The sequence below is a fragment of the Python bivittatus genome, unplaced genomic scaffold (genome assembly GCF_059951505.1).
Source record: "Python bivittatus isolate LINGU-HERP-01145 unplaced genomic scaffold, Pbiv_v1 ctg000080_np1212, whole genome shotgun sequence".
NCBI classification, from domain to species: Eukaryota; Metazoa; Chordata; class Lepidosauria; order Squamata; family Pythonidae; genus Python; species Python bivittatus.
The window spans coordinates 46,667,893-46,690,081 of record NW_028277035.1 but is presented as its reverse complement, the minus strand read 5'-3'; the positions used below and the strand labels follow the sequence as shown (position 1 = coordinate 46,690,081).

General features: G+C 40.1%; 1 protein-coding gene across 2 annotated transcripts in view; it reads left to right on the top strand.

Annotated features, from left to right (window-relative positions):
* SLC38A3 (solute carrier family 38 member 3) overlaps nucleotides 1-17,731 on the top strand; it is a 67,312-nt gene extending 49,581 nt beyond the window's left edge. For both annotated transcript variants that reach the window (XM_007427681.3, XM_088134000.1), the window contains exons 8-16: nucleotides 284-366; nucleotides 1,069-1,127; nucleotides 5,355-5,525; nucleotides 6,535-6,614; nucleotides 7,379-7,479; nucleotides 8,287-8,411; nucleotides 9,201-9,345; nucleotides 10,130-10,233; nucleotides 11,333-17,731. In XM_007427681.3, the coding sequence (XP_007427743.2) occupies nucleotides 284-366; nucleotides 1,069-1,127; nucleotides 5,355-5,525; nucleotides 6,535-6,614; nucleotides 7,379-7,479; nucleotides 8,287-8,411; nucleotides 9,201-9,345; nucleotides 10,130-10,233; nucleotides 11,333-11,437 (973 nt within the window). In that variant the 3' untranslated portion in view covers nucleotides 11,438-17,731. The remainder of the gene's footprint in view (nucleotides 1-283; nucleotides 367-1,068; nucleotides 1,128-5,354; nucleotides 5,526-6,534; nucleotides 6,615-7,378; nucleotides 7,480-8,286; nucleotides 8,412-9,200; nucleotides 9,346-10,129; nucleotides 10,234-11,332) is intronic.
* Nucleotides 17,732-22,189: the final 4,458 nt, after the last annotated feature.

The following is a 22,189-nucleotide window of genomic DNA, read 5'->3' as shown; positions in this document are numbered from 1 at the left end:
ACATCTAATCCCACTGTATGATTCCAGAAAAGAGCCTAAAGCACAAGGGGAACATGTGCCTCCCCCCAAGATCCTACATAAATTATTGCTAAATGTTTTAACATGACAATAAGGAATCGTCATTTTAGCTGTATTTAATGCATTAAAATTATTTAATCAAATTAATTTTTCTACCTGTCTGCTTCTTTGCTTTGGCTGCATTTAGTTTGTAGAGATACCTCATAGCACGGTACTCAAAGATCAGGTGGCTACAGATGATGTAATTTTGGCTGTGTCATTCCAGGGACTGGTATCTAAATGGAAATTACCTGGTAATCCTGGTCACGATCACCATTATCCTTCCCCTGGCCCTCATGAAACAACTTGGTAAGTTTTCCTTAAGTTCCTTATCTCCCATTTATGAGGATGAGTGTCCCTTGCTCAGTGACTATGCAGAGAAAGATGGGATTAGCAGGCAAAGGGGCATCCACATTGCTGAGTATATGGGAACAGGGGCTTTTGTTTTGCCAAGTCTTTCTAAAAAGTATGCAAATCATCCCAAATACCATATCCACTGAAATGTTCCTCTTCAGGCTATTGTGTCTGCAGGACTGATGATCAAAGTGTAATTTAGAACTGGAGAATCTTCAGCTGACTCTGCAAAGTGGAAAACCCAAAGCACTGTATTCCTTGAGAGCAAAATGCTTTCAGGAACATGTGCTTCAAAACTTTCTAATAACTAGACCTCTTTATAGACAATAATAATGAAAGAGAGAGAGAGAGGCAAGAGAGAAGGAAGGAAGGAAGGAAGGAAGGAAGGAAGGAAGGAAGGAAGGAAGGAAGGAAGGAAGGAGGAGGGGAGGGGAGGGGAGGGGAGGGGAGGGGAGGGGAGGGAGGGAGGAAGGAAGGAAGGAAGGAAGGAAGGAAGGAAGGAAGGAAGGAAGGAAGGAAGGAAGGAAGGAAGGAAGGAAGGAAGGAAGATATTTGTCAAGATAGAAATTTAGCAGAACATAGAAGCCTAGAAAAGAAAGAAATACTTTTGAGGGACATTACAAATCCCTTGCTACTTTTTGTTTTTTCTTGTTCCAGGTTATCTTGGTTATGCCAGTGGGTTTTCTCTCAGCTGCATGGTCTTCTTCCTTATTTCAGTGAGTTTTGAATGATGATTCATTGCATGTGTTAAAAAGTCTTTTTTAACTCTGTGTAAGATTTATTTATGATACAATCCTCTTCATGTCTATTCAGAAGTTTGATCCATTAAGTTCTACTGTACACGGCCTATTTGCAAGAAAATGAGCATAAGATGGAAGTCTTAATTAGTAACTACAGGTAGTTCTCACTTAATAATGGTAATTGGGACTGGAATTTCCATTGCTAAGTGCTAGGTCATAAAGCACAATGTCATGCGACTGTGCTGCTTAAGCGACAGCAGTTCCGGCACTTCTGTTTGCTGTTGTTAAGTGAATCCCGCGCCGTCATTAAGTGCAACATCACATGGTCACCATTTGTGACCTCTTGCCAGCTTCCCCATTGACTTTGCTTGCCAGAAGCTGGCAGAGAAAGTCACAAATGGTGATCACGTGAAATTGTGAGCCAGCCGCCGAGCACTGGATCACAATCACATGAATGTGGGGACACTGTGTTGGTCACAACTATGAGACCGGTGATAAGTACTACTCATTCAGCACTGTCATAAGTTTGAATGGTTGCTGAATGAGTGGTCATTAAGTGAGGACTACCTGTAAATATATTTCTATTCTGCCCATCCTTTAAGAGTGGCAAATACTTTTTCCTGTTTCCTTTATTCACATAGCAACCCAGTGAGAAGGATTAGATTAAGAAATAGAAAAAGTCATTCTAAGCTTTATGGCTCCATGGAAACTTTAATGCAAGTCTTTTCTGTCCTAATACAATGGTGCAGATGTTTTGAACTACAATTTTTAATCTGTCCCAACCTATGGTCAGAGATAATAAGATTTGTAGCTAAGACATCACAAAGGCACCAGACTCAGGAAATTTGGTAACTCTGAATTACCTGAAAATCTAACCAAAAATCTTTCATGCCTGGACATTTTCAAGGGTTTATTTGCGGTCTTTCCTTTTTCCCTAGTTTTAAAAATCTTCCTTTTAAGAGCTTTGTTCATTTGTTGTTCACCAAAATACTAGTATATCTCAGCCTAGCCTATTTTACAAGGATCTTATAAAAATAAAGTAGGCAGACGGCCAAGGAAAGAAAAGTATGTTTGGTGCCAATTGCACCTTGGAGAAGGTCCAAATAAAAATTGAATCAAATTTTAAAAGAGTGTTCTTGGGAGATATTTCCTCTTAGCTTCTATGGGAACAATACTTCAGGGCATTGACTCACTATGAAAGCATCTTTACTTGCATGTAATTCTTTCTGCTAGATTCTGCCTCCCTCAAACCAGATGTATCCAGGCTCTGAATCTGGTCCTAAATCTTTTTCTTTTTGAGACATCTGGCCAAGGTGGAGGATTTTGTATTTCCTGCCATTGCTAAAATTGGATGGTACCACTTTCTCAAGTGCAGCTTGACTGTCACAATAAATAGCTCACAAGCAATTTCCCTCCAGCCATTGAAAGATGCATCACTGCATTCTCACTCCCTTGTCAGAAACACTGATCTATTTCTGGGAGAAGGAGCTTTGTACTATTGTTAGGGATAACAGGAGAAGACAGGAAATAGTGCCAGAGACCTCATAGAGATGTTAGCGTGCATACTAATCAAACACAACCTCAAAGTATCTACTATGGGGAAGGTGATATCTTTTACTCTCTTTCAAACTATCAGAAGTTTTCAAGTCAGGAGTGGTTCTTAGTTTAAATCAGCCAGTTGATCCTATATGAATTGCTGTACTGAAGACATTCATACCTAATCAAATTGTAACTTTTGCCCTGGATTATAATAAGGACAATCTCTAAGGCTTGGCTTTTTCTAACACTTCAGTCCTATAAATATTCATAGCTGTGATCTCTTGCAAAAAATAGCAGTAGCGCAATTATCACTGGAGCATCTGTGCTACTTGTACTCCTTGTTTTAAAAAGTTGCAACCCAATGGCTTTATGGTAGAATACCTTTAGGAAGCTATATAAGTGAATCTCTTTTAGGGTATAGATTGCTGACATGTCATGCTGTCCAAGCTTAGCATGTTTTACAAGCTTCATGCTGGCATGGGGTATGAAGTTCCACTGTGATACCTCCTACCTGGAGACATTTAATTTACCATATTGCTTGATGATTCAGGCAAGCTACTCCTTGGGGTTTTGCATGGGTTAATGTTGTCTCCCTGGTTTTAAGTTCCATTATTTTACCCTGTTTTTGATAATAATGAATGAATTTAGCAATTTGCAACTGATTTTCAAATTGTAATGTGAGTAGTTTTATTGTGTTTTATTGTTTTTTCTGGAACCTGCTTTAAGTTTAGTTTATTTTAAAAAGCACAGTATAATTTTTTAAAAAAAATAAATAATAGAATTTTGCACTAATGTGCAAGGAACATTTATTTACCAGAGCTCACATGCTTAGGATGTAAATTTGTATTGCCATCTTTGTATTAGTTTAAAGTCAAATCATTCAAATCATAAAGTGGGTTTGGAAATCACAAGATAGATTTGAGAAATATGAATTAGGAAAGTAGACTGTATGTACAATGTTTAGAACTCAGTTATTAAACTTTTCTAATATAAAAATACGTGAGTGAACATGAACGTGGGTATTCCAGTGGAAAGTGTAGTTCTCAGGTTTCTCAAATAAAGTTATAGCAGCAGTAGGCAAATTGATACCTTCCAGATATTTTTTAACTTCTGCCAACTCTAGTCAGCAAGGACAGTGGCAAGGGAATATGAGAATTGTGATCCATAAAATCTGAAGAGATCATGTTTATAGCATTAGCATATTATGTCTCTGGCATGTGCACTTTTGTGTGGGACCTCTTTGACTGGCTGACGTGCCCTACTGCAGTCACCCCCAGAATAGCTAAAGAGAATTGTGGGAGGTGGCCCAACGCATAAGAAGGGCATTACTTTGGAGAAACCTATCCTACTACAAGGTCATTTCTAGTTCTATTCCATCTCCATTCAGCCACTCAGAAACACGTTCACTTTTTTATTCTACGAATGATGTAACCTGAATCAGATGCTCCCTAGTTTCCTGTCATCTTCCTACCATAGGTTGCTTTGGGCACCATTTTTGGGCATTTGATATTTTGAGAGCTTCTTTAGATGTATTTACAAAATGACCATCTTGGAGATGGGCTTGCCTGTTCACAGAATGGCTATGGTAGGCATGGCCAGTCTTCAACTGCTTGTTTATCAGAAGGCAAACTGGTGAGATACTCCTCCTCCTCCTCCTCCTCCTCCTCCTCCTCCTCCTCCTCCTCCTCCTCCTCCTCCTCTATTTCTTTTAATTATCAAAGAACTCCCTACTACCTGCTTTGCTGGATAGGTAAGCGTCTTTCCACATGAAGTACTGGGTTGTGGGCAATTCTAAGGGCTTGAAAGGAGAGGGGGATTATAACAGTAGTAGTTGTTATTGTCACTTATTCTTTTTTTTTTACAATAATCTTTTTAAAAAACCATCATGGTCAGTTGGAGTAGAGTTTCTGGCAAAGGCTTTGGACACTTGTTCGTTTGTTTTATATAGCAGTCTAATTTACTGAAAGATACTAGGTGACTTACAATTTGCAGAAACTTGAAAACACAGAATTAAAAATAGAATAAAATACAATGTAATAAATATTCAGAACTGGATAAAAAGAAAAAAATAGGGTGATGGAATAACATAAATAACAATAAGAACATAATTAACCAAGACCAACCCACACATATGTCAATCAAGAACTTCCATTCTGTATGGGCTCATCCCATGTTCTGGGCTAATGCCCACGGAAAGAAACAAGTTTTTAAGGTTTTACAGAAGAACAAAAGGGTCAGGGCCATCCAAACCTTGGGGGGAATGTTCCACAGGGCAGATGCTGTGACGGAGAAGGCATACCTCTTGGGTCCCGCTAGAAGACACTATTTCATAGCAGGCACCCAAAGCATGCCTGCTGTGCTAGATCTCATGGGACAAACAGAAATCATTGGATACAGGCAGTCCTGCAAATAACCTGACCCCATGCCATGAAGTACATTGATATTTAAGGTCACCAATCACCAGCTCTTACACAAACATTAGCCATTCTTTCCTCAGATAACGTGAGGCTATCCAACATAGCTGATTTCTTGCCTAATATTGAGGTCATCCAATGAAAATATGGTTAAACTATGTGAAACAGGTAAGTAAAGATCCTTGTCTTGATGACTATGTATCATCAAGCAGGTGCGACCTGTACTCATGGAGTTTTATTCCCTCCTCAGGTCATTTACAAAAAGTTCCAGATTCCTTGTCCACTTCCTGAGCGGATCAACACCACAGGCAACCTGAATTATACCTTGGTTAGCACGAGCAGCTATCAAAATGAACATACTACAATCCAGGCTACAGAGGAAGACGTCTGCTCTTCAAACTTGTTCATGCTCAACTCTCAGGTCAGATGAGTGGATTCATGATGAAGCCAGCAATGATTAATAATATATCCTTCTCCAATCTAGGTGCCATCCATATGTGTGAATTTTCAGCAGTGGTAATGCTGGCTGTGGAAGTTTTGGTCTAAATATCAGGAGAGTGTCCAGATTCAAGAAGGGTTATCAGAACCAGTTAATTGCATCAAATGTTTACTGTTATTGCTGACCTTTTATTATTAAATGTTAATGGTTGTTCTAGAGCCAGCATGATAAAAATAATATAAGCCAATCTTCTCCAGTCCGAAGCTCTCCAGATGGACATGCTAGCTGGGGGCTTATGTTGATCTAAACCAGCGTTTCTCAACCTTGGCAGCTTTAAGCTGTGTCAACTTCAACTCCCAGAATTCCCCAACCAGCATTCTGGCTGGGGAATTCTGGGAACTGAAGTCCACACAGCTTAAGGCTGCCAAAGTTAAGAAACCCTGATCTAAACTATGGAATGACAGTGGTGGAAGGAGAAGGAATTGATATGTAGAAAGAGTAGGAATATATGTAGACATGATTATTTATGAAAGAGTGAAAAAGTGGGCTTGGGGTAGGGGAGAGGAAGGAGGGAGCTTACAAAGATAGGGAAACAATGTTGAGGATAAGAACCTTATAGCCAAAAAGACAAGGTAACAGTGAGGAATGAAACAGATGAAAGATAAAGTAGGTAAAGACCTAAAGGAAGACCTGAAAGAAGCTCAGGATTGAAGTGGCATAACCATCCTTTAGTGATTACCACTGTCCAATGAGGTGAATGGAAGAATGGCCACAAGAACACACCTAGACTGGGACTCAAATAATCTGGGAAACACAACTCTGTCAAGAAGATTTGTCTGCACTTCTTCAATTAATAAGAGCTGCTAATCTTTGTTAGTATTTTGTGTGTGTGTGCAGTCTCTTTGCATGGGTATAGTTGAGCACTTACAACAGCATCACTCTTGTGGACAGAAGTTTTCCCCAACATCTCTTCTCTCTTTTAATTTTGCAGACAGCCTACACTATTCCTATCATGGCATTTGCTTTTGTATGTCATCCTGAGGTCCTTCCTATCTACACTGAGTTGAAAAAGTAAGTACTTATATAAGTTAATAATACCTCTCTCTGGCATCACTGCAGTAGTGTTGCAAGTGAAGAAACAGCATGGGGGACAGGATGCTGAATCTATAGGATGAATATAAAGGTGCTGTTTTAAGACATTAGTTCTTTTTCTTTCTCATGCACACACACATTTTCTGCACATCACCTATGGAACATTCTGGGCAGCTCTAAGCACAAAAGGCCAAAGTGGCTGGTTCTGCTGAGCAAATGTGTCTTTTCTGCCATTCCAACACACTGATTCTCAGTAGGCAAGAGGACAGATACTGATTCAGGAATGCATATGATACCTGGTAATCAAAAGGTGAACTTGCATTTTGTGATCTATTAGAATTGCCCTCCTGAGAATTAGTGCTATAGTTTTCCACTAGAATTTGGTAGCATGGTTTATTTTAATTTAAAAGCCATTCGGTCTTTCTCTTTTTAGGGTTTTCAGCAAAAAGTTGCCCCCCATTCCTCACTTATGACAGACAGGTGAAATTCATGCCATCTAAACTGCTGCAGCCTGTCATTTAATGTGATTTTGCAGGATGAATGTTCAGGGTTAAAAAAAAAAATTAAAAGTAGTTGAGTTTCATCAAGGATTTGTACTTTTAAGTAATAGCAAGGTAAGAAAGAAATTCAAATGATAATGATGTACTGCTTTTCATAAACTAAAATCACAGGATGATGAACATAAGTTAATAACTTTTTTAAAGTTCTAAATCCTTCTCACTGTGATTTTGTATGTCTTTTAGCCCATCCAAGAAGAAGATGCAGTGTATCTCCAACATTTCCATCACAGTCATGTACATTATGTACTTCCTGGCTGCCCTATTTGGCTATCTCACATTCTATGGTAAGTTCTTTTCCATTACACTAGGAGTACATCTGTGCTCTGAGGACCACACGCAGCCCATCAGTATCCCTTTTGTGACTCCCAGAATTTGGCCCTATTTTGGGGTTTTGCGGGGGGGGGGATTTTTTGTGAGGGTGTATATTAAGCTTTGCAGAGATTTCAGGCATCCATTTGATCTCTTAACCCTCCCCCCCTTGCAACTTTTGGAAGATGGCTACCAACATACTATACAAAGACTGGAGAAGCCTTCAAACTAACAGAAAGGCTGCACCTGTGCTTCATACTTAAATGGAGAAAAGGTAGATACTGAGGGCAGAAAGTGCTGTCTTTTTAACGCTACAGCCTTATTCCTCAGGGACTAACCATTGGAATGCAACTGCAGGCAGCTCCATGTATTTTTGATGCCCAACTCACTAATGAACTGTACAGCACCCACAGCAGAGATCCTTTCACATTTTGCAATGCTTGTGTTCTCAGCTGTGCTTTGGACTGGCATGTCTCATGCATTTCATTAGAGAACCTCCAAACAAGAATGCTGAATCCTTGCATTGTATCCTGCACAAAGATACAATAGTACATCCAGTTTCCCTTTTGTGCAATATAATTACTTGCATGTTCATTTGGGAATACTGTAATTAGCATTTTAAGAAGTTACCCATTTTACCAGCCATATGATTGCAGCCTCCAGAACAACAAACACCTATGCAGACTTCAATTCTAAGGAACAGTTTGGGGATACAAAAAAAGTCCTTGTTATCTATCTGGCCTGATCAATGCTGCTATGGTATTCTTCGCTGCCTTCTACAGGGCGGGTAGAATCAGAACTGCTGCACACCTACAGCAGAGTAGACTCATTTGATGTGCTGATCCTGTGTGTGCGGGTAGCTGTGTTGACTGCTGTGACACTAACGGTGCCCATTGTTCTCTTCCCGGTGAGTTCTGCTGTCAACAAACTGACAGAAAGAGAGTAAATTTAGAGTGTGTGTTTCTTAAACTGGAATCTCGATCTAAAATCGAATTCCTATCTTGTGTGAATTCTTGATATCTATTTTGCATAATTGAAAAAAGGAATAAATATCAAGACAGCCTAGGCTGTAAACCAGTAAGGTCATTGTGGTTTAGTTCAAAACTATAGCACTGCTGCTATAGATGCAAGCAGTGGAGAACAGTAGACAAGACCTAAGCACTAGTAGACAATTAAGGGAGAGAAACAGGCCATTCATATCTCATGAGTGCAGTGGTACAACTGTCAAATTGCACACCATACCAGTGTCATATTCACTTCCAGATCTGGAGAACTAGGAAACAATTTTGCAGATTTAGCAGTTCTTGACTAATGCAGCCTCCTGTGACTTGCACCAAATTTGTTTGCACTTCACTCAAGTAGCCTCAGAGAACAAGATCTATGCAGAGCAAATTCCCAGCAGCAACCATAGTGCTGACATTATGTATTTGTCTTCCTTGTACATTAGAAACCTGGATTAGCTCACTGAGATTGGTTGTGTGATTGAGAGCTGGCTGTCATAGTCCACCAAATTAGAAATGGGAACTGGAGTCAAAAATTAAGCCATTAGGTCAGAAGACTATTCAGTTGGGCAAAGGGATAAACTCAAGTAGTTGTGATGATGTGGAAGTCGAGTCGAGACAGACCTAAAATATGTGCAATGAAGAATTTGGCGCTGTTTCTAAAAGGAGAATCTGACTAGTTTCCCTTTCTTCAGGTGCGCCGTGCAATCCAGCAGATGCTCTTTCCAGACAAGGATTTCAGCTGGGTTCGGCACATTATAATTGCTTTTGTGCTGCTGAAATCTATTAATTTGCTTGTTATTTTTGCTCCCTCCATCTTGGGGATCTTTGGCTTGATTGGTAAGTTTTGCATTCCATGCATCTTTTTTTTAAAAAAAAAAAACTTTTTATTAAGGATTTTAACAATACTAGAAGATAATACAAACTAATATCAGAAAGAAAAAAGAGAATAGAAAGAAAAGAAATACAAATTGCAAAAAGAAAAAGAAAATAGAGAAAGAAAGAAAAAAGAAACAGAAAAAAGAATATTTAAGGAAGTGACTGATGTCAAACTACTACCTTTATGTAAAATCGATTCTGCATTCTGGCATAATACCCACTGTGGATATTGTTTATGGATATGGATAAAATCATGTATATTTTGAAAAAATGTTTCTCAAAAACATTTCTAACACACAAGGGAGAGTCAAAGCTCTTCCGTAAGTAAACAAGCTCCTAATTATGGAAGTTGCATTGGGACAATAATTATTCCACCCTTCTATGAGAGCGTCAGTGGGACTCCTTGAACTAGTGGCCTCAATGCTCTGTTTTTCCAGGATCAAGGCCATCTTACTAAACATGCTTGTTTGCCATGTACTTCCAAAGGGCCCTTTTTTGTTGTTTTTGCTTCTAGCCACTCATCAGTTGCTTTTTTTCCCCTCTGATTTTAAACTCAAATACCGTCCTAAGAGGAAAATCAGTAGTTTGTCTGGACTCTGCTAGGGATGGGGGGCAAAACTGGAGGCCCTGTTGCCATAGCTTGTCCTGTTTTCCCCAAAATATATTAGTGGAGAAAAGCAAAGGGATGGCAGAGTATTTTCATTTTCTGAAGATCCTAAACCTGTTCTCTGTTGGGCTCTCCCAGGTGCCACCTCAGCTCCCTGCCTGATATTCATCTTTCCAGCAATATTCTACATTCGGATCATGCCCAAGGACAAGGAACCTATGAAATCCCTTCCCAAGATCCTGGTATGTAATCTCTAAGAGTCCAGCTTGGCTACGGACTCACTTATCTGTGGAAAGTCCCAAGGGATGAATTACAGTATGAGAAAAAGATCCTCCTGCTTTAGAGAATCCACATGATAGTGAAACCTAGGCAGTAATTTTTTGCCCTGGGGGTAGGGAAAATGGGCCCAGTATGTCCTGCATATTGTCTATGGAAGGTTTTTGGATTTCATAGTTAACTTCAAACTGAATACATGATTTCTAATTATCATTATAAATATAAATATCATTATAATTTGTAGCGTATGGAGGGGCTGCTTTATTTTTACTCAGAAGGAACTGTTAAGAGGAGAGCTGATCTGGAGTGGAACCACAAATTCAAGGAGGGCATGCTTCATTATTTCCTTCCTAGTTGCAGCACTACTTAGCAATAAAGGTTGCATAACTCATGCTTTTGGGAGAGGATGGGTGGCTTATGTGAAGTATAAAAGTACAGTGGAACCTCGGGGTATGAACTTAATTCGTTCCGTGACTCTGGTCGCACCCCGAATTGGTCGCAACCTGAAGGAAATTTTCCCATAAGGTTCAATGTAATTACCGTTAATCCATTCTGGCGGGGAGGACAGGGAGGCGGCTATTGCTTGGAGGGAGAGTCCCCCTCCCTACGACCCCGTCTCAAGGGCAGAAAAATGGCCGCGGGCCACGTGTCAGGGGTGGAAAAATGGCCGCGGACTGTGTCACGGGAGGGAAAATGGCCGCATATCCTGCTCGTATCCCGAGGCGGAGTTCGCAAATCCTGGTAAATTTTTGCGGCCGGAGCTGGTCGTAACCTGAAAAGTTTGTTAACAGAGGCATTCGTAACCCGAGGTTCCACTGTATACGGCTATGGGAAGCATACTTTGTTATGAGTGAATTGCCAACCGATCTTTTTTATTGCACTAGTACTGGCACAAATGAGAACCAGATCTGGACTTTCAGTGACTAGGTCACTCTTCTTGCTCCAGATATTGGGAGAGAGAAGAGAAATACTGAAGGCTGCACATTCATATACTTCTGCTCCCACATTTTGGCATTCCTTTCTGTGAGTGACACTGTTTTCTCCTCCTGTCTCTTCTCCTTGCAGGCAGCCCTCTTTGCATGCCTCGGTGTGCTCTTCATGACCATGAGCCTCAGCTTCATTATCATCGACTGGGTATCAGGTGGCATAAAGAGTGGAGGCAGCCACTAGGCAAGATCTGGAGCCCTATGATGCACAACAAAGCCTTGGGAAACTCAAATGGCTTGGATCCATTTCCTGCCCCTGATCTCTGTTAGTACTGTATAATTCTTTCATCCCTGGTTCCATTCTGAGCCAAGGGGTGCTATTCCATTACAAAATCTTCACACTCACACTGAGCCAGAGGTGCTGCAGGCTGGACTAGACTAGAAGCCAATCTCTAGCTCTCTGGGCATTGGATTTTCTCTCAAAGTCTGGGATGGGCCAGACTAACTCTAATGAGCATATAAACTGGAGAAATAGCCCATTTCAAGGGATAGGGAGGGGAGAGGCTGCTATGATATATCGTATATGTCCAGTCCTAGGTGTCCAGTTCAGCTGGCCCACACTGAGGGGACTCAAAAGTCAGCAGGGCCAGAAGAAAATCGAGCCACTGTGCTAAAGAACTTGGATGTAGGGCTCTCACCTCATGTTCACAACTGAATGGTTGACTTGGGCCAAACTTTATATTAGATGAATATTACCTTGGGGCTACAGAATGAAAGATGAAGGCTTTTCAGAGCTTGAAGAGATTTAGGAAAGAAACAATGTGCTTTCCTTTTAAAAAGTCCTATTGGCTACAATCCCAGCTCCAACCACAGATCCTTAATCCTCCTCAGATGTCACTTGGCAGCCCTAACCTTTTCCTCTCCCTTACACTGGCTCAGTTCCCTTGGCTAGAGTGTGGGCAGCTGTCTGCCCTCTATAATGAACTCCTTGCCACTTTTTTGATAGCCATAGGTCTTAGAATAGGAGAGCTGTTGATGGGGACAAATTGGGATATTTCTGGCCTTCTGAAGTACCAGTTGTGATGGGCTGAAGGCTTGCACTGGTTTCCAAGGATCTATTTACCTGTTCTGAATTACCCTTAGGAAGATGAAGCAGAGAACAGATGATGACATTGGAATTTGGGCAATATAGCTCTCTCTCTCCTTATATGGAACTGAGCTTCAGTCTGGATAGGAGATGGTCCTGTTGTTCATGTCTTCAAAACCTAACTGCTGTCCCTTCGTTCCACTGGGAAGCAATAATCAGTTTTAAGATTCTATGTTAATTAGACTTTTGTGTCTCAGGCTCCCACATAAAAAAAATATTCATCACTTGAAGCTATGTAAATGGGCCCTTCACCAAATCTAGAGATCATCCATTTCCATCCTATAATGTATGACAGTAGCTTCAGTTCCCCTCTACTGTGTGTACAGGGAAGAGTTACCCTGTCACAAGGTTTCTGTCCCATATAGACAGAGAAAAGAATGGCTGCAGTAGTATTTACCATAAAGGGACTGATCATCCTTCAAATGAATGTTGTGAAGAACAGTGAGAAAGAACCAGTGGTGTGTTGGAGCCAGCTCATCCTGGCTCATAAGAGCCGATTGTTAATTTTTTAAAAAAAATTTGCAAGCTTGTTGAAAGCAGAGTTGAGCCACAATGGCTGGTGCACCAATCAGCTGTTGGATGGCTAGCCACACAGTGCAGTGATGGTACTGGAGCCAGCAATGTCATTGAGGCCTGGAGGCATTGGAGGAGCTTGGCAGCGTATTTCCCAGCAGCCATATTCCTAGAAGTAGCATACACCTTGAACAGGCTCCTTCCCCTTAATACTGTATCAGCTTGAAAGAACCTGTTGTTATACATTTACCAGCACACCACTGGAAAAAACCAAGTTGTCAGTAAAAATGTCAGATTTAATCTTAATGGCGAATTATCAGAAATAGTTGCATTGCATCTAAGGTGGAAAGTATCCCTATGGAATTGGTAGTTCTGTCTCTTATTCTTAGCAAGTAGAACAGAGCTTATCTGTAACACATCTAGTACATTTTCATCTGATTGCAACCATGCCTTTAACCAGTCTTTGACTTGAAAGAATTAGCATTAAACTTTCTCAAAGCAGCAGATTTCCTCTAGCTGCTTCAGATGAAATCCCTGTTAAAGCTTTAGTTACAGTGGTCAGTTGAAAAGTTGACTGCTTTTGTTCAGTTATGGAATAAAAGGAACAGTGGCTTTCTTTGCTATTATATGTAATAGTGAGATAAGAGTCACACCTTTTCCCTCCAAACTAATGAACAGTTGATCATTTATGGTGAGTGAATGACTACTAACAATAGTATAGAGGATAGATGATTCCTCCAGCCTGGTACATTTCACCACCCTGGCTGGGGAATTCTGGGAGTTGCAATCCCAACACTTTTAGATGGCATCATATTTGGGAAGGCTGGCTTTCAGGATTCATCTATCATTTAAAGCATGCAGTCATGAGGCCTTCAATAGAAAAGTATATGTCATCTGAACAATGGATGACATATAGCATGCAGGATTTCATGAAGTTGAGCTGATTTCAGGATGTGCAAACTGGAAAACTTTAATAAAAAACATAGCATCCTAATTGATGCCAAAGCTGATGTAACATTCCAAGGCTGGAAGAAACCAATTCAACTTTTCCTCCCTGTAATTAATACCTGTTTTACATAGTATCTAGGGCTTAGTCCTTGTAACAAGGGAGCAAAGATGCAATTGGTTCTTACTGAGAAGATTTGAAGGAAGATCATGAGGCTAGTTGTTTTGCTGTGCTACATCAGTGACTTGTGAAAATCTTTTGAAGCTTTATGGGTACTCTGATGGTTCCCAGGTACAAACTGTCATCTCTAGTCTGAATGTATATTATATTCAGTACTTAGTCCTAATATATAATCCTTATTATGCAACAAGAAGCTAATAATGATGTTTGCAAAATTGTCCTACTTTTCTCTCATAATCCTGAAGAACATTTTTCATACCTTCCAACATTCATCAGACAAAAGTAGCTCCTCTGGTTTTATAGGAAGCACTGAAATACTTAATAGTTAACAATACTAAGCAAGTGAAACGGAATACATTTCTTCCCTCTTGCCCTATAGCTAGCACATCAAATCAAGCAATGTTAAGAGATTTTAAAGATGCACTTTCTGCACTGGATTACAAAAACATGCTTTTTGTGTTGTACAAATCCAACTGCACCATATAAAATATTTCAGAATTTAAAGTGTAGCAGCATTTCCCCCCCCCCCCCCAATATTGATCCATATTGGAGCAAGAAACTCAGCATTCCTGCAGCATACTGAATTTTCAAAATGTAAGTGCTCTCCTATAGAGTACAAATTCATGGAGAGTTGTGTTTATCCAGGTACTACAATGATTGAATAGGTATCTCAGGGCAGAGGGCAGTAGCTTTCCATTCCATGTTGGATGTCCAGATATGTTGCTAAGGTAAACTGGATAGCTGTGTTTTGGGGAACAAAATCTCAGGCCAGAGCAAGATGCCTGAAGGAATGCCTGAGACGGAAAGCACTGGGCTTCTTCTGTTAGAGCTCTTTGGCCCTGACAGTTCTGCAGCTTTCTTCTGCTATCACCCATGCAGAGCAGTGCCTCATGTAGGCCCTACACGGGGAATAGCAACAGAATCTCTCACTTTCTGTGCACTTTCAGCAATAATCTTTGTGCCATCCCTGGGGTGACTGGAATGGGATTGCAGGGTGGGGAATAACAATGTGTCACAACTGTGTTGGAATGTAGCATTCGCTCAGTTAAAGTGATACACTGAAGTGGCTTGTCAGTTCTAGCGCCACAGTACCTAACAGGCACTTCTTGAAGCTATACTGCCCTCTGCCGTAACCTGTGACTCCTGCAGCTTCCAATAATTTGCACCTCGAAAGGCTGCTGTGGCTTTATTCTTCTTTTCTTTTAATCGTCTCAAAGACAGACTCATACACTAAAATGTTCCAAAATGGGATACGTTACAAACTGAACTTGAGGGACATAATTGAGCAAGTCAAACCTTTAGAAGAAATTAGTGTTGGTACTAGCATCAGGAACAAGCTGTTTTCATTCTGAAATCCTGGTCTAATTCCAAGTGAAGACATGGACAACAGTTCTTCCCTGCTCCTGCCCTTGTGCTACCAAATTCCCAAGCAAGCCCAATTGACCTGAATGACGTTTGTATAATGGAGTGTTTCCACTTTGAAGTTGGTGCAACAAGGCCTGCACTACACACTAAACGCCTTCTGCATTATTTCCATGTAACCAAAAAGGCAAACAGATTACTCACATCTGTGATCCTAAACAAATTAATTTCCTTTAAATAGCTGGAACTCATTTCCAAGTGGACAGGCTAAGAACGTGGTCTGAAAAGAAGAACAAAAAAATAATCCCCATATTCATTCACACTATATGTAGGGTTCTGACGTAGTTTAGCTCAACTTTTAGTTAACTTTTAGTTTTCCCCACCATGTCTGTCATCCTCAACCCCCCTGCCTTGCCAAAAGTCATTTTAAAAAGCCTCATTCATTCATATAATGCATCCTATTAATTTCATGGTCGGATTGTTGTTCAAACTAATTTTTAAGTCAATCAGTAATTATTTCTAGGGGTTAATAACTATAATGCACATAATAAGAAACATGTATTTTTGTATTGGGGTGGTGGCTGGTCAACTTGCTTTTTATAAATACTGTATATAAGAGTAGATCTTTTTTAATGTATTTGTTGTTGCACTCACTAACTCTGTATAGTGTACATATATTATATTCTCATTGAAGAAGGTCTGGATACCAGAAGACCTATCTGAGCTACAGAGAAAACTTACTGCCAGGTGTGAAACTCAGGGTAGTAGGGGCTATTTCTAAGCTTGGTGTCCAGTTGGAAGAGCAGTGAAGAGAGAAGACTGTGTCTGCAGTTACAAACATTTGGCTCAAGTCGTTATGAATGGTCTGCATATTAAGCTCAAACATGGTAGAAGTCAGCTTGAATCTTCTAGCCGATTTCTGATATTGATAGAGAATAACTGTTAAGAGCAACAACTTAGCTGCACTGCCTTAGGTAACTCCTGTCCAGCAGAAGCGTCATGTGACGGAATATCTAGCGGGCCTTAGGAACAAGGGAGAGAAAACAGGGCCATCACAAAAGAGACACCTCAGGCCAGGAGAGAGGGTGGGGTGGAGAAGCATGAGATAGAGACTCAAGTAAATCCACCGTAATTATGTTAAACACTAAGTATAAGTTGATATGGAGAATTGCTTGAGTGAGCTTTCAAGATTAATGTCAAGCCCTGGGAAGCAGGCAAACTCAGAAAACAACCACTTGGGTTTCTGGAAAGATCACGATTGTTAGAAGGATCAAAGTACAGAATCTTGAAAGTCTGAAAATTGCAAGGAAGGAGCAAAAGAAATGTTGCAGCCTAATGGCTCAGTTTGTAAGAGAACCATTCTTGTGGCATGCTAGGTAGTCATCAAAGGTTACTAGTTACTTATTAGTCCCTGTTGCCAACTGACCATTTGTTTAACCTCTTCAGGTCGTTCTCAGTGTTAGGCAACATTAACTGTCTTTTATGTGTTTTAATATTTATTTATTTTCTGTAACTTAGACTGGAGCTAGAAATCAGGTTCCAATGCTTGTTTGCAACCAGACAAAGATTGGTTCTTTGGGATGTCTGCACTGTTTGTGGCCATAAGGTCCAATGTTATCAGCAAAAAGATTGGGTAGAAATGGAAGAGAAAAAATAAAATAAAGGAGTACATTAACCAATGCAAGCAATCACACAGAGTCTCAAGGGCTTTTTCTCCTTCCTTTTCTTTTCCAAACCCACAGAGGTTTCAGAGGGGGTAGCCTATATCTGCCCTTCCAGTGTGCAAACAGTAAGCAAGTTCTGCTGCCTAGCTCAACATAGATTAAACATCAGTATCTCAGTGTCTGAGTGCATTGCACAACATGCTTAAGCAGATGAATTAAAGATTTAATGGTGATACCAACCCAGCATAGCTTGGTTAGCATTAACCTTGGGCTTTTGTTTTTTGTGACTTGAGTGTTGTGCAAACCAAGCCAGTTGGTTCATTTATGATGCAACGTATTGTGCAAAACCCTGAAAACTAGTTAATTCGATAGCCAGGTTGAGCATGTTGTGTGAACACAGCTTACATATCATAGGATATACAACACAGAAATGTACTTCTGGAGAAAAAGGACAAAAATCTTTCTTTGGGGCTCCTTTGCCCAAAGAATGTGGGATGTGTCTGCTTTCCCCAAAAGATGAAGTAGGGCATGGCATCGGTCCTACTCTCTCTGTATCCCTGTCCTTTTTGTCTCTGTGTTCCAAGTCACAAAGCAATGGGAGAACTTGTCTGAAAGAGTCCTATTTCTAGAACAGTTTTAAATTATATGTAGAAATTAGATCTATATTTGGAAATGAAACAAATCTTTTAAAATAACAATAAAGAAAATGTGAAACCTTTACATGTATATGGATCTTTGTGTCTGTGATTGAAAATCCAAGATCTGGGAGCCAGACTAGGAAAAGAATGTAGGCAAAGCTAAAACCAAAGTATACATACAATGAAAGGCACATTTCTCTGAGGTAACTCAGTTCAGTGGGACTTCCTTGTTGGAAGCAATTGCTGAAGATTGAGGCCAAAATGTCACTGCTGGATCCTCTTCATGCTCTGATTAATTCCTACCTCCATTAAATTGCGTTAGATCATACAAGATGTAGTCTACCTTGTCTAGAATTCTATCCTAAAGACTCCAAATTGCCGGACATCCGTCCAAGAGCCCTTTCCTTTCTATTCTCTTGAGAGACTCCATGATACACATAGGCACTACAGGGTCGTTATGACTACTAGCCTTGGCATATTACTGAACAGCAATCATTATGTAAGTGAACAGCATTTCTGACACATTTTTATGCTTCTCCCTCTCGCTGCCATGGAGAGTCTGTTTCAGAGAATGATATTCAGTCAGTTTGGACAAATTTATACCTTAAGTAAAATTCAAAAATCCCCAAAGTCGAAGCATTAGCAAAAGCTAGTAAACTTTCCTTGGGTCTTGAGAACTAGTGTCATAGTGACTGTTAGCGTGCAACTTGGGAAAATGTATACTGCCATCGGCTGCATTCTGAAATATGCTAATCACATATTTGGGTAAAGGCCAGAGATGTTAACTTAAAAACCAGGTCATGAGATGACTGCTAAGTCCAATGTAAAAGAACAGCATCTCTCAAGTGTTATTTTATCTATAATATTTAGTTTCAGGTCAAGAGTGCTTGGCTGTGTAAAAGCATTCCACTTTGCAGCTTGATAGCACTTTATTCTCTTGACATATGTGGCACCACTTTGAAAGCACACTGCAAATGGTTTATTGGGGGGGGGCATTATTGGGGGTGTTTTTTGTTTTGCTCTGAACCTCTTACAATGAAGATGACCTACCAAATGAAGAAAAATAATGCCAGAGGAAGACATGATTTAGCAGAGGCTGAAAGATGACCAGGCAAATGTGGCAGTATGATTTGAATTAAGAACCTTTAAGCTAGTCTTATCTTTATTCTCCAGAGGACAGAACAAAAACCAGTGGATTGCTTAAAATTAGTAGATACCACCAAATGGTGAGAGTGACTTAGCAAGAGAATACCCTTACTTCAAGAGGTAGTTTGTTCTTTCACCTGAAGGTCATTATGGGATAGCCTAATGGGGAAGGTGTAACAATAAACCCTGCATTGCAGATTTTATACATTGCAGATTTTACACTGAACAGGAAAATGAGAGTTTGACTAGAGTAGCTACCAAATTCTGCTGACATTACTTGACTTTTTATTAGATAAACCCAGCTTGAGTTAATCACCATAGAAGAACCTGCAATCTGTACACAGCATTTTCAAAATTGAAGGCAAAAAGGCCATTGCTCTTCATAATGTGCAACTGCAAATGCCAGTTTTTGGGGATAACACAAACCTATTATTATAGCCAGGAGAACACTTTTCATGACCTGACAAAAATAATATAACCCCCCCCCCCCAACTATACTAATATGGGTTGGGAAGTCTGTAGTTAACTGTGTTATAGGAATTCAGCATTACCTTAGTATGCTGTATGAAGTAGACCATAGTTTGTATGGTCATAGCATGTTACACAAAAATAGGAACTCTGTTTTGTTAACCTGGGTTCAGGTTTATGTGTTGTGTGAATCTAACTTTCATAATTGCCCCTGTTGACAATTTCTGAAATAAGATACTTCCTTATTTCTTGATTGTAATGGCATTTATTTATAAACTACTTCAGAACTGAAGCTTGATCTATGTGAGGCTTACATTAAAAAGAACATCTTTAAAAATGCTTTACCCTCCAGTTATTATACCTGAGCTGCCTGAAAGTATGCACAAACAGAACCGAAGGGAATATTTCATCCTGGAATTTTCACAGGACATAATGAAAGCCTGGTTCAGCAAGTGATCTAGTCTAGCATGAAAACCTCATATAACTCATAACTTAATTAGAATTAAATAACATCAGTTATGCATGTAGTATTCTTAGGAATAAATTAACACTTCATGTCCATAAAGTCTGTAACTGGGCCCCACAGCCATGGATTATGGTGCTGATTTATCGTGCACATACAGTATGTACCCACATTGAAATGACTGGATATGTTTTCTGACCCAAATGAAAATGGGTACCCCCCAGCCAGGGCCATTTTTACAAAAAGTGGTGTGTTTGGAACTCTGAAACATAGGGAATTGCCTTCCCCTGAAATCATAGAATTTATTTCTCTGCCAAAACTGACTGGCAGAAGCTCTCCAAGGATTCAATCAGGAGTTTCTCCAGTCCCATTTTCCAACCAGGGATTGTTCTTGGGTTCTGGGGCTGAGTTATGCCACTCAATTAAGGGACTATTTGTATTTCTTCTCATCACAGCTTTTGTTTTCTGCATGTTCCATTGTTTATCCCCCATCTCCCGTCCTTACCTCACAATTATTATGAACACTCTTCTGTATCAGTTCCATGTATCAAGTTTCAAGCAGTCTTTCATGAACTCCTTGGGCTCATGCAAAAGGTTGCGGTGGGGGAGAATACCAACACTTGTTCTAAGCAACACACATCTTACTTATAAAATGTGGTTCCAGAAAATGGTCCTTCGATGGTTAAAGAAGAAATACATTAAACGTCAAATAATTTCAGCAAACAAGCAAGGGGGAAAAGGGGTTTTTGGCTACCATAAGTGTTCTGGTAACAATCAAAGTGCGAGGAGGAGGAGGAGGAGAAGAAGAAGAAGAGGGGGAGGGGAAGGAGGGGAAGGGGGAGGGGAGGAGGAAATAGAAGAAGAAGCCAATATCCACAATCACAAGGCTCTTTCTGTCACTCTTAAGCATAGCTTCTTCAAATGCAAGGAAGGGCCCAACTTTTCTACGAAAGTAATCTGAGCTCACGCACTAGGCATGCATCAGGCTCTTTCTCCCATTTGGCTTTAATTTTATTTAGAGTAACTGAATAAAATTAAATAGTCATGCTGCAAACTACTGTAAAGTATTCATCATCTGAGCAGTCTTTCTTCTCCAAGATTACCTGTGGAAACTAGGTATGGCCCCCATAAGCTTTCTTTTTAAAAAAAGATTGCGGGTGCCTGTTCCCCAGTACTTTGTTAGGAAGTGTGTCAATTTGCCAAGAAAAAAAAAAGAGCAAAGATAGATCGGGTGACAGGAACATTTGGAGAAACTTAGAGGGCAATGGGGAGTAAACAGTAAATGGATATTTCCTGACTGGCTTTGCCTTCCATAGCAACACTTTTGTAAATTAGCACTTCCATAGCAGCTCCTTTGGGAGAAGGCCCACAACCACTTCTCAAAATTCGAGAGATGTGCACTCCCCTAAAAGTATCCCTGAAACCTATGTAATGTAACTCAGTTCCTGTGCAGGCATCAAAGAAAATGAAGTTTTTCAAAAGAGTTGACAATCAGCAGCTCTTTGCTAACTCTGTCTTTGCAGTAGCAAGTTCAGTAAAGGAGTCCCTGGCATCTTCTTCTTCTAGAAATCTGGCCCTAAAAGTAGATTGATGAAATATTCATTTATCTGACATGTAGGTGGCACCAATACTCCATTTCAGTTCCAGCCCAAATGCTTTGCTGTCATTGTTTCTTTCATCAGCTCATTAAGCACTTCTCCTGCACGTACAATGTTACAAAAAGTCTCTTCTGAGGAATTACTGCATGAGCAGATTGTTATAGGAAGAAGTGCTCCATCAGGTATTTTGAAGGGCTTTTTTTTTTCCAGCTGGGGGGAGGCATACTTTAAATACTGTGTTTGATGGCCGAAGAATGTAGGAAGGCAAGGCATTAACATCATGCAATAATGCAAATGGACGATTTTGTGCAGCTCCACAGTTTTCTGAGGGAGCTTGGTTTTGGATGATGATCTGTTTTAGGAATGCTTTGACCTATTCAAAGGCTTAACGCACCCCATTCCTTTTGCTTCTCACCAAATTTCCAGTAGGAAATTGTGCCACCACTGATTTTCTATGATGTGCTGCCAAAAAGGGGGAGGTGGTACAGTGTAGCCTATGAGGAGCAAGTTTCCTACCTCTGCTTTTAAGGTAAGCACCAACACTTTGAATGGGATATAACTGTAAATAAGCAGCCAAATTAGTTTGTTTAGAAGAAAGTGAGTGTAATATACCATGCAGTGTTGGACTAGAAGGAGCAGGTTCAAGTCCCCACTCAACCACAGAACTCATTGGATGGCAGGGCAGACGCACTTTCTGAACCTAACCTACTTCCTTTTTTTTTTTTTAATATTTTTTATTAAAAGATTTTACATAGATAATAAGAAATACACTCAAAGAATGTTGCTTCTTTTGGACAAGGACTCAGAAATATCTGCCCAAGTTGCCCAGTTTTGTGCTACCATCTGTACAATATGCCACACCATTACCTGG